The following is a 13684-nucleotide window of genomic DNA, read 5'->3' on the forward strand; positions in this document are numbered from 1 at the left end:
CTTCATTAGCATCTTCAGCTGCGCCGGATGAAGGGTTTGGAATGGTTGCTGCAGGACATCTTTCTCCCGAGATGCGTTAAAGCTCATGACAGGGCCTGGTTTATGGTTTATGCTTCTGATTTTTATCTGGCTAATCCCATAAAGCGGCCACCTCTGGGATGTTATTACCGAACTTCTGAATTAATATAAAATCCGCTTGTTATTGGACTCTGCTGATGTGTTGTAAGATATTTGACATGCTTGAGTAGTTTGTTTTAATTTGGCCAGATAACAGCTATTCCTTCATAATGCCCTTTTCCTGCTAATGCTAAATCTGCAGCCAGATTCCGATATTTTCTAAAAGCATCATGAACTTTTGTACATCAGTGACCTTTCTCTGAATATTGAGATGTGGAGTTCATCACGCCATGGATAATATTGTTAAGCACCAAGCTCATGCTGACTGTGTGAATGAGAGCAATTTTTATTCTTCATAATTTCCTGCTGGTTATTGAGGCACAACTGTAGTGTGTTGTTTTATTGTGAATCTGCTCATTTCAGTGAAACTTCCCTTCAGATTATTTCTTATGGTTTCAGGACCCCTGCGAGGACAAAAGACATAAAGACATCTGGTCTAAGGAAAAGACCTGTGACCGATTCCCCAAGCTGCTTATCATTGGACCTCAGAAGACTGGTAAGTGTGAAGTGCTCACCGCACGTCCACACATGACCACCAGCGCCATCTAGCTGTGTCAGAGAGATTTTTGCTTTCAAACCATGCAAAATAGCTTTCCTGCTAATGTTATGAGTCGGATAAAACCTGGAAAAGTCATTGAATTTTGACATGGCATTTTCCAGGCCTGGAAAAGTTTTTGAAAAACAGAAAAACCTACAAAGTTTTGGAAATTAGTTGAACAAATATCTGTATAGTTGAATTAGGACTGTGCGATATTGGAAAAATCTGACATTACGGTATTTTGTATTTCTGTGATTTATATTGCGATGTGAATACAATTTCACCAGATGATTTAACAGGTTTAATTGAATTGATTGGATTTTGTAGGTGAGTGAATCTCAAATAATAAATAACAAATAAATTACAAGCATAGATGCATAAAATATAGTAAAGATAAAAGTGAATGATAGTTTTCAGGTATTCACTATTCAGGTACTATTAATTGTATATTATTTAATCTTTAGTAAAGTTACAAAGAATGTCTTGTGGCCGGATGTTTTAAACTCTGAAATATTGAAATGTTCACACAGTCACAGGCCTTAAAGGAACAGTTTACTCAAAGATTAAAATGTCATCACTATTTACTTGTTTCAATACTATAGGAGTTATTCAAATATATTCTTTTTATATTCATAAAAAAAATAAATAAAACTCTCAAATGTTTAAAACAGTGAAGGGTGTAATGAAAATGGTAAGTAATTTTTGGGTGAACTATCTCTTTAAAAATGCATGCAGATGATAAACTTTTACTCCATTATGATTAAACTCTATATTAAACTATAATCCCAAAATTGCATATCCTGTGATGTGACTATTGCGGATGCACACATTGCGATATCGATGCTGAAACGATATATTGTGCAGCCCAAACTTGAATAAAGGTTAGTTGTCTTCATATATTTTCTGTCCTTGGCCAAAAACTTGCTCTCACATTGTTAGTGCTGTGTAAGCGTTATCAGATCACTCTTTTATATTAATATTTCAGTATAGGATGCTTTACAATAACATACAGGCCCATAGTAGCCAGCCTGGTGAAAGAGGTGGTTCCTTTTTTTTTATCAAAAAGTGGACCTTTTTGCAGTTATTCACCTCATATTCTGTTAAGATCTAAATACTGCACTTTAGTGATATTTTAAACACTAGTTTTAGCTGAATTAGCTTGTCGGATGGTCATCATAACCACACTTTTTGATGATGACTGTTGGTTTTAGACAATGTGTGTGTTATTTCAGTTGATGTTATATAAATTATCATAGATAGCAGATAGTGTGTTTCCTTCAATTATTTTTAAATCAAGTAATGCGCCCTACATTCAAAAATCTCTCACTTGTAATATGTCAGCATATTTACTGTACAAAACCTGTAAGTGAACTATGAGGGCAAAACAATAAAATAAATAAATAAAATAATCGTTTATTAATCGTAATCGAGTTAAAAGGTTCAATTAATCAAGATTATGATTTAAGGCCAAATCGCACAGGTTGTCAGATATACTGTAACTAGGCCCACAAGGAATCTGTGTGCGCAGAAATCTGCTGATTTTTAGCTCATCATTGAGTCTATTTATTTACTTTTGTAAATTTCTATTTATTCAATTTGAAATTATTTTCAGTAATATTATTGACAAATATGAAAATGTTCATTTGATTTATTTAAAATACAGTTTGTAAAGTAATATTTTCTGTCTTTTAGTAAATCTATTATATGTGAGACTTGCTTTGTTTACTATATAAGTGAATTTAATTGGATTTGCATTGTCAACATTATATAAAAGTTAAAAGGGTATTACTTTTAATATGTTAAGTTTTTAGTTACGAAACTCTCAAAAATCATTCCACATAAATCTGCAGATTTAAAAAAAAGTTCTGTGCAGAAACAGCAAAAAAATGTCAGCAGATTCTGTCTGGCCCTGGATATAAGCGTTAGTAAAACTGTTTGGTTTAAATGCATCTAATTATATTCACTGAGAAATGGACAAAAATATTCATTTTCAAAAAGTTTATGGTTTAGGGAGCATTGTACATGTAGACCGTTTACCAAAATGTTACTGATGATAGTGATCCAATGTTTGGTCATTTTAAGGTTATCAGATTTAATAGCTTATATATTATATGTAAAGAATATCAGGTTATAAACATTTACAAATGTAAAATGTTTTTCTAGTTTTTTTTTTTGTTTGTTTTTTTAGCTGCCACTAAATTAAATTCATCACTAAAATTATCTTAATTTATTTGTTTTATTTGCCTTTTTTTGCTGGTATTAATTTAACTTTAGTAAATAATGGTTGCTTTAAATTGAGACTGAGGAAGTGAAGAAAACATTTTCAAAATGTATTATAGGGGTCGATTAGTGAAGTTATTCACACAATGTGATTGTTTATTTAATTTATTAATTAAATATAAGCACAGAGTTGTGAGTTTTATTTCATGTACAGCCTCATAGCAGATGAATGCAAGCTTTCGCAAGACTTTCTCCCTCAGCCCTGGCCGCTCTTCAGTAAATGCGAATTTCAGTTTACAGCATTGAATAATTAAACTTCCAAAGATGTCTTCAGGGAGCAATAGCACACTCTTGGAGTGGGTAGTAAAATGACTGTGTTAATCTTCTCAATAAAAGTTAGATTAGGGGGTACTGCCTTAGAGTGACTTCATTATTATTACTTTTTCCTTTTTCTTTTTTTAAACCTTGATTACTCCACTTTTCAGGCCTGTTGTATTAGCACGCTGCATCTCTTCAGTGAACTAGGATTATAATGTTACACAAGACGATTAGATCCTGCACAGTCCCAAAATATGAAACTTCTAGGAGAGGATTTGTAAATTTAGATTTCTGTTTTCAGTTGTTTTGTTGTTAATTGTGATTTAACTTGTATAATTGAAACATTAATTGAAAAATGTAATAAATAAATAAATAAAATTGTTATTACATCTTGCATCATTGCCCTATCAGGCATTGTCTCTGTATGCAGCATTTGTGCATGAAAACTAATTTCAGACATAACTATTTAATCATGTACAACAGTATAGAGAGAGCTTTAATGAAAACTAAAGGAATATCTGCTTCCTACAATACTAACTTCTTACTAGAGATGCCGTCAAAAGTAGAAAACTGTAGTCCAAAATGTACATTTACGCACAAATTGACACCCAAGCGGCGATTCGAGATGCCTTATTTATTTCTTTTCACCTCAACTGTTATAAATGGAATTCATATATTGAAGATGAATAACGAAGGACACATCTATACTGCCTTTGAAAATTGATCAGAAGAAGGTACCTTTGGAGACAGAAAGCAAAGCAGAATTTTCATTTGGACATACATACCATGATGCCGTCCTGCCTCAGAATGGCAGCCCATGAATGTCACAATACTTCTTTTTTTAAAGGGATTGTTTACTTCTAAATGAAAATCTGCTGTAATTTACTAGCCCTCAGACCATCCAAGATGTTTTTTCTAGCAATTAATGCTTTTAGATTCAAATAAAAAAAAGAAACATAATACCCCTGGATCTTGAGAATAGATTGAGGTCTTATGAAGCAAAGTGGTTGTTCTGTTGAAGAAACTAACATTTATTTCGATGTTATTCCACAGTAGGGCTGCACAATATATTGCTTGAGCATTGATATTGCAATGTGAGCATCCACAATAGTCAAATTGCAAGATATGCAATGTTGAGTCTGAATTATAGTTCAGGGTTCATACAGTCATGGAAAACCTGGAAAAGTCATTGAATTTTGACATGGCAATTTCCAGGCCTGAAAAAGTTTTGGAAAAACAGAAAATCCCACAAAGTTTTGGAAAAGTCATGGAAATTAGTTTAACAAATATCTGTAATCTTGAATATAGGTTAGTTGTCTTCTTTTCTCTTTTTGGTCAAAAACATGGTCTCACATGCTGTGTAAGCATTCATTCATACGTTCATTCATTCATTTTCCTTCGGCTTAGTCTCAGTTTCAGAGGTGGCACAGCAGGAAAGAACCACCATGTGTAAGCATTATCTAAATAAATCTTACATTCAATAAATATAAAAAATCAATTGAAGCTAAATAGATTGTTGTGTTTTATGATATACTATAATATATTTAAACGTGCATTGTTTTTTATTATTATTTATCATGTATACGTAGACATTACAATAAACATTAGCTCATGAAAATTTACTTGAATGTGCTGGAAACGTCATGGGAAAATCATGGAATTTTAGTTGTAAAAATATGTTTGAACCCTGATAGTTGATCAGGAGCCACAGAACTCATGTGATTTAAGTCCCTGCTAAGTTTAACCATAATAGATTGATCATTTGCATGTGTTTTGAATGCCTGTGTCTGTGAGCATTCCAATAGTTTCAAATGTGTGAGTACAAGAAATGATGATGTTTGGAGGTGTAACAAAGATTAATTGTATTTTATTATTTAAACAGAATTTATACAATTCATGCAAAAATGTTTTTAGTGCAAATATCTCCATTTAAAAGCAAAACAAGATTATTTTACCTCCCCATTGGCAGATCATTTTGCTTGTTTTAGAAAAACACCCTTAATTTTGACTTATTTACTCTGAAAGTGAAAAAATACAATGTTTTGCTTGATGTAAGAATTTTTTTTTTTAGATATTTCGACTATATGAGACAAAGTAAAGCATTTTTTTGCATTGTGATTATTCAATATCTGTAGCTGAATACTGTTAGACTCTCCAGAAATCCGTCAACTTGAGCTATTCAAACCAATGTGAAACTGTATTCATATCGCAATATTTATTGTATAAAAATAAAATATCGCAGTATCAGATTTTTTTCAATATCGTTCAGCTCTAATCCACAGTCTCGGCAAACAGAATATGCAGGACAATCTAAAGCCAGACCATGCTTTTTATATTTGTCAGACCTGTCCATCTAATAACCTTTGGCACTCGATCTGTATAAACTCTTATAGTTGTTGTCAGATCTGATGAACACTGACAGCTGACCTGTTCACTTTCTTCTTTGTTTTTCAGGAACCACTGCCCTCTATCTGTTTCTGAGCATGCATTCAGATTTGACCAGTAACTACCCCAGCAAGGAGACCTTTGAGGAAATCCAGTTCTTCAATGGCCGCAACTACCACAAAGGCATTGACTGGTATGTGATCGGTTTCTTTGTCTCATAAAAGCATTACCTGTGGTGTAAATCTTTAGGAAAATGTATTGATTTATTGCCCAAATTTGTGTCTTTTAGTCTGTATTTTTTAGCTTTGCAGTCAACTTTATGATGACAAATATTGAGGGTCATTTACAGCAATAATGATACGTTTAACAGTAACTATATTTGATAATTGCTGTAATTCCAGGAAAATAAAATCCACAGCACAACTATAAGCACTATAATTATAAACATTAATAAAAAGTTAAATATATTCGTGTGCACACTGACAAACGATAAAACATGTTTATTTTTAGTTGATGCTTTTTGTTTGTGCATTACCCCCTTGTAACCAGCAGATTTCCTCAGTGTGCTACTAGTGCATCTTGCCAGTGAATCCAGCTCGTGTAATCTTTTTTTTTTTTAAAGTATTAATCTGTTTTCTCAAGAACTGAGTTACTCTACTGTTCATTTGAAGAATGCTTGGGAGGAGAAACTGGGTATACAGATTGAGATTGATGCATGGGAGGAAAGCCTCAGTAGAATTCGATCTTGTTCTATTAATTCCAGTTATCAGTTAATTCAATTTAAAGTAATGCATAGACTGCACTACTCAAAATCTAAATTACACAGAATTTTTCCTACCATCTCCCCTACATGTGACCGGTGTAAGTCTGCTGAAGGCTCCCTGACCCACCTCTTTTGGACGTGTCTAAAATTTTGATTTCTGGTGTGACATAATTAAATGGTTTTCCCATATGTGTGGGTTTACCTTTACACCCTACCCAGAAATTGCTATATTTGGGTTCTCTAGTTCTCTGCTGGATCATAATGTGTCCATACAAAGCACCAAAATTTATGGAATGATTATTGCTAAGAGTGTCATTCTAAAACTGTGGAAATCAGATTATGTTCCTCAATTTAAGACATGGTTAACTTATCTTACTCAAATATTGCTCATGGAAAGAGTCCGTAATGGAGTTATTGATAATCTTGCTTAATTTTACAATATATGGCAATCATTTCTTGATCACCTGGAATGCTTAATATGCTCACTACCCCTATTGACTGTCTCTTTGTATTTTCATTAAAACCCTTTATATGCCCTAATTGGTTTTTAATAATAACTTAATTTTTTTTCTTTAATTATTTTTTATTATCTATTTTTCTTTATTTTAATTATTATAGCCATTATTTTCTTTGTATTATCATGCTTGTTCCTTGTATTTTTTATTATTGTTGTGTTGTTTGGTAATCTATTGGTTAATCTAATCCAACGAATATAGCAATCATAGCCAGTATAATGAAGAAAAAAATAACATTACAAACTATTCTTTCAAGCATTTTAAAAGGATGCAACAATCTTTACGGGATACCAGAAGTACTTACATTTTTATACTTAATTTGAAAGCCTGGCTTGCATAACCTCCTTCTATTTCTATCATTCTTTCCGATGGTATAGCTGCTTGTTTTCTAAAAGTCATTATATTTAAATAATCTTTAAATAAAGTGCTAATGTTGTCTGCGGCTTTGAATTGTGCAACCCCTTTATATTTCAATGGATTCTGACTGGCTGTAAGTGTTTTATCATTTATTAGCTGTGAAAAAAAATATTGTTCTGAAAGTAATTCCAAGGATTTCTCTACATATTTATCACTATAGTTGTGGTCTCAACTTTTCTGTTGTACATTCAGTATGTTTTAGAGCTCTATCTTTATTATTATATTTATACTATTTATAGAAGGTTTAGTATATGCTTGGTGTGAACAGGCTTTAATAAAGAGTCAACCCTACTAATCTGCTAGTTAATTTGTGATGTACTAAATGGAACAATGTTCCTGGTCCAAGCCTCTACTTGTTTGAACCTAGAAAACTCTCTCAATAGCCATTTGTGACCACTGTTTAGTCATATCAAACATTAAATAGGGTGTCCGCAGGGTCTGAAAAAGTATTAAAATTTGATAAATCAGTAATGAGAAAATAAAGGCCCTTAAAAAGGTATTAAAAAGTCTTAATTGCGTTTTTACGAGGTCTTAAATTTTGTTTAAGTGATTTCCAAAATGTTTGACTCCATAAAAGCAAAAATATTTATTTTCCTCCTAATATTAACAACGATGGGCTCGATCCACGCAATTGCTTTAGGTCAGGGCGTGACTGGCCAAGCTCCTCCATCTGGGTGATGTCACGTAATTTGCGACAAATGCGGGAAGGTGATGTGACGCTCTCCACATGTAGCGAAACCATAGAGCGAAACAGACGGCTAAATGGGAAAATGTAAGTTTGCGTACTCCTGATTGGAGAAAGATGAGTTTAAACAGTGGCTGAAGCCTGTGGCTGAAGACAACAGCATCATTTATTCTTTCAAGCTTTGTTTCTTCCGAGCTTATCTGAGTTCTGTTGCATTGTTGTGCTCCATTGATTTATTTAGCTTCAACTGTTTATTAAGTTAAAGGTTTGATACTGATTAGAACTCGAAGAGGTGATGAGGTCTTAAAATATTCTGAGAAGGTCTTTAAAAAGTCTTAAAAAGGTATCGAAATTATCTTTAGGATTCCAGCATATACCCTGTTAAAGCAAACCTTTTATAAAATCATGATGTTCACTACACTTCTGTGCATCACTGAAACCAGTATTTTAATCATTTATAAAAGATGAATCGCTGCATGACTATCTGAGTTTAGACATGGATATAAACATTACAATGATATATTACAGCACACTGTGATCGTATATTGGTACCATTTGTTGTTCTCTTTCGGCATTTGGCCCTGGAAACTATGGACTCGTGACATCACACGCCACAAAACAATGGTAGTTCAAATGGGTTTTCTGGAAAGTTCATTTTGACTCTAAAACGAGTCCCAGACCAACTAAAATGTTTGCCTAATTATTCATTCTTCGATTTCTTTCGAAGTATATCAAGGCCTTAATTATTTCCAACTTCTTGTCTCTTTAGGAAGTTTGTCAACACGGGCAAGAAAACCCACATCATTTCATGGCTTCTTTATAGCCAATAGCTCTTGCAAACTGCTGTGAAGTACAATGATTGTGAAGGTCTGCCATGCTTTGAAGTAAAGAGTATTAAGAGACTCAGAGGCTAATGTTTCCTTGAGAGGATGGCATTATGGGTCATTTTAAATACACAGCATTACCAGCTCTTTCTTTCCCTCATTCAGTGGTCTTGAATGGGACTAATAGAAAGCAGGTGTCTGATGCACATCATCAAGCACCTCTCTCTCTCTCTCTCTCTTCCTGTCTTTCTTTTTCGCTTTAATCAGTTTGAGCAAAAAAAAAGACTGCGGTTGATGGTTTTGATCTCAGAGACAAGATGCTGATTATAAAAAGAGAGACGTGTTTCACCAAACAGAGATAAACAATGGTGCAGCGTGTTTTTGTACAGGTGCTGACGTGCAGCTCCCATCTGGATTCCTTTAGAAGTGTGGACTGAATTTAAAGGATTATTTCACGCAAAAAAAAAAAAAAAATGACAATTCTGTTATTAATCACTCACTCTCATGTTGTTCCAAATCTCTGAGAATCTAATAACGCAAATGACAATATTTTAGATGAAATCCAGGAGCTCTTTTATGCGCATTTTGGATATGCGCATAAAAAATCTGTTGATGGAAACGCCAAGATGTGCATCCATTTTGAAAGTGCCCATAAAAAAACCTATGCGCATAACTGAGTAGGATAAACTTTTTATTCGATAAGAAAAGACCACAATGAAAACACTTTTACCAAATTCCAGTATGCGCATTAAAAAGAGATCATGTGGTGATATAAATGTGTGTGAATAGACAAACCAGCAGGCTGAGCACACTGTAAACCATCTGAAATGTTGTTTTGGTCATTCTAAAACCCTTAACCGTTTTAGTATTAGTGTTATTATATTGTTAATTACCACCAAAACTGTCAAGAGATTGCTGTGCTCTGCACCTCATGGCTTCAAACACCACCACACATTCATTGCGTGTCTGTATTCAAGTCATTTATTAAATAAAAGGTTCTACCGCAGCATATTCTGTTTTTACTGTTGGTATTTGGTGCCAGTTATTCAGGAAGTGACAATTTTGTTCTCTTTAACTTGTTGGATGGAAACGCTGCTTTATTCGCACATCTTTTATGCGATAATCCAGTTTTGCGCATAAAGTATATTCATATTTTTGGATATAGCTAGATCGTCATATAGCTAGTGACGATCATGACACATTCAATTGAATTTGTTTAGGCCAACATTAATTCTGTTGCTTTACTGATGATATAATGTGTATATATATACAAACCCATAAGTCATACATTTTTGTGTCAATGTTTGAGTCACATGTACATTTTTTTGTCAATGTTTTTTTAAATTGAGATTTATACAGGGTGAATAAATTATCTTTCACTTGATATATGGTTTGTTGGGATAGGAGGCAGGTCAGACTAGACTTTGATTTATTTTAGTTTAGTTATTTAAGACATGGGGTGACGCAGTGGCGCAGTAGGTAGTGCTGTCGCCTCACAGCAAGAAGGTCGCTGGTTCGAGACTCGGCTCGGTCAGTTGGCATTTCTGTGTGGAGTTTGCATGTTCTCCCTGTGTTCACGTGGGTTTCCTCCGGGTGCTCCTGTTTCCCCCACAGTCCAAAGACATGCGGTACAGGTGAATTGGGTTAGCTAAATTGTCCGTAGTGTATGAGTGTGTGAATAAGTGTGTATGTGAGTTGCAGCTGGAAGGGCATCCGCTGCATAAAACAAATGCTGTATAAGTTGGCGGTTCATTCCACTGTGGCGACCCCAGATTAATAAAGGGACTAAGCCGAAAAGAAAATGAATATATATTTAAGACATGAAAGACAATATTGGAGGGAGGCTGTTTTTCCTGGTTTGAGCTGCATTTCCACAAGTGTTGGAGCAATATTGTCTGAATTGATGGAATTGTAAATGTTGAAAAGTACAGATGGGTTTCAGTTCATTATGCCACTTCATTGGAAAGCACTTCCATGGTAGTGGTTTTCATTTTCAGCATGATGGTGAATCGCTAACTGCAGTGAAATCCTTTTTGGAGAAAGAAACTACTGAAAGAAACAAAGAAACTCTTGAAATGGCCTCCACAGGTTCCAGACCTAGATATTATAGGGGCTGTATGAGATCACCTTGACAGAAAAAGAAAGATATGAACTCTAAACCTAAAGAACTCTGGAAAGTGCTAAAAAAAAGCCTGCTATTATACAGCACATTATTTTAGAACATGTCAGTACAATTAGAACAAAACAGTGCCAAGGGAAGCCACATTAAACATAGACTTTTGCTTGAAAAAGAAATGTTGTGCCTATATTTTCTGTTTGTTTTTGATAAAGAGACTGATTGATTATATATTGTGTAAAAGTCTTGAGCAAACAAAGCTGGTATAGTGCTTTGGAGTTTATAACACAATTTTCATTTTTCAGACCTTTAACAAAATGCTAATCGCTTGTTTTGTTTTTAACGCTAGGTACATGGAGCATTTCCCTCTACCCTCCAACACTAGCTCAGACTTCTACTTTGAGAAAAGTGCCAACTACTTTGACTCAGAGGTCGCAGCCCGGCGTGCAGCTGCTCTTCTGCCTAAAGCCAAAATCATCACCATCCTTATCAACCCGGCTGACAGAGCCTATTCCTGGTATCAGGTCAGTATCTCCGTAACTGCTCGTGTGTCATCCAGTCGCATTCAGGGTTAGCCAAGGCCATGATTCCTGCTTTGGACAGAAGATTAGATCTGGGAAAGATAAAAAATATTGTACGCAGCGTCATTCTGCTGAGTCCTTAGGGGCTAATATTTTACACTTTGGCAGCTTTATAACTTTTCCCAGAAGACCAGTAATATGTTAGTCAAGGTAAAGCAGTTTTTTGCAGTGGCAGGAAGTTATTTTATTTTAAAAGAGCATGAAAGGTTGTCTTTTAGGACCATTCTAGAGCAATAGTACTCTGCAAAAGTATTGCAGAATGATGTAATTTGTAAAGATTAACATTTTGATACTGGAATGTTATTATAAATGAATGAAGGTGGAATATGTACTTATTAACAGTGGTGTAAAGTAACAAATTACAAGTACTCAAACCACTGTAATTGAGTAGTTTTTCTCTGGAATTTACACAGTAGTTTTAAAAATGTGTACTTTTACTTTCCCTTGAGTACATTTTTAGTGCTGTATCAGTACTTTTACTCCACTATTTTCCTTTATAAGGAAAATCACTACTTTATTTTATTATATTTCTTGTTTTTGGGGATCAGAAAAATCAGTAATGTGATTTTGTTCAATCAAGTCACACACAGAAGGTAAATCGCATCATAATGAACAACCTCAAGACATGGGTGCTTTATAATTGCAGCAAACTGTTTGGAAGCATTAAAAGTGTCCAAGAAGATGTCCAAATTCTTTGCACGCATTGACCCAAAGACTCTTTAGATGCATGTCACTGGGGAGAAGGTGATGGATGTTTACTGTATGATAACCGAAATGGCCTTAAACTCAAATTTTGATTGGAAATGAAAATCAGGTTGGCATCAGAACCCAACATCTGGGCAGACAACGTCATTGTCCAATGTCCAACCTAAAAACAACCAAATATCAACGTCTAATGATGTTACAGCTTGACGTTGTGTGGACATTACCACTATGACGTCTATCAGACGTTGCCATAACTGACAAAAAAATATCAGTATCAGTCAACATAACTTTCGTTTAAGATGTCAGCTCAACGTTGGATTTTGGTCACTTTCTAACACAATCTAAAATTGACCAAATATTAACATAATTTGACGTTGTTATTGGACCTCAAAATAACGTTGTCTTAGACGTTGGCTAGACGTTGAAGTTTGGTCACCTGACATCACAACCTAAATCTAACCTAATATTACCATCTTATGACATTGTGTGCCTGCTGAGCAATAACTAAATGCAGTACAGAATGTTACGTTTACACACGTCCACAAATTAAATGCATCAGCTTTTTACAGCGCAATACTCAACTACTCTTGAGTACTTTTGAAAGGGCTACTTTTTACTTTTTTTTTTTTTTACAATATTAAAACATACTTTTTACTCTACTTGGACTACATTTTAGGCAAGTAATGGTACTATTACTTAAGTATGTTTTTTCAGTACTCTTTCCACCACTGCTTATTAATGTTTAGCAGCTTTCGTACAATATTCTTATAGACAATTAAAATGACTAGCAGAAATTGTTAGTTATTTATCAAAATGCATTTATTAACCTATTAAAAACAAATCCTAATGTCTTTATTGATTTCGGTTGCAGTCATTAAGAGTCTTATCTAAGATTAAGAACATTTTTCAACACCTTAAGTATGTAAATTTTACTACTATACCGTTTTGCCATTTGTTTAGGTAGTTTATTTGTAGATGATATTGTATGTTGAGTTTCTGGAGGATGTGTAATTTGTGCTATCTCTTTAAAAGGTCTGATAGGTGATATGTCATTACAGAATAGTTGTTTTTTCCTATTCACTGTACCTCAAATGGTTTCTTTATTTTGTTGAACCAATAAGATATTTTTTTGGAATCTTCTTTTATTATAGTTTTTGCAGACACAGAAAAACAAGGAACAGACAGACTCACCCATCATGAAACAATAATCTGTGCAAAATGTAAAATAAAGCATGGAACAAGGGAAAATGGCGACACACAAGACATATACGACCTACAAAAAGACACCGCAATGAACAAAGAGAGAGAGAGAAAATAAAAAACGTACAAATCTTCAGAAATTAAACATCACTATTAGTCCTTATGGTGTTTTAGAAAATAAAGACTGGATCCCACATTTATCAAATTTCGCAGAGTTCCCAGAAGTGGTATGAAAAAAAA

The 13684-nt window shown here is 34.1% G+C and overlaps 1 protein-coding gene across 2 annotated transcripts in view; it reads left to right on the forward strand.

Moving 5' to 3' along the window:
• ndst1b (N-deacetylase/N-sulfotransferase (heparan glucosaminyl) 1b) overlaps positions 1 to 13684 on the forward strand; it is a 154852-nt gene that overhangs the window by 129583 nt on the left and 11585 nt on the right. For both annotated transcript variants that reach the window (XM_056445763.1, XM_056445764.1), the window contains exons 10-12: positions 577 to 673; positions 5708 to 5831; positions 11308 to 11482. In XM_056445763.1, the coding sequence (XP_056301738.1) occupies positions 577 to 673; positions 5708 to 5831; positions 11308 to 11482 (396 nt within the window). The remainder of the gene's footprint in view (positions 1 to 576; positions 674 to 5707; positions 5832 to 11307; positions 11483 to 13684) is intronic.

This window comes from Danio aesculapii, chromosome 21 (assembly GCF_903798145.1).
Source record: "Danio aesculapii chromosome 21, fDanAes4.1, whole genome shotgun sequence".
NCBI classification, from domain to species: domain Eukaryota; kingdom Metazoa; phylum Chordata; class Actinopteri; order Cypriniformes; family Danionidae; genus Danio; species Danio aesculapii.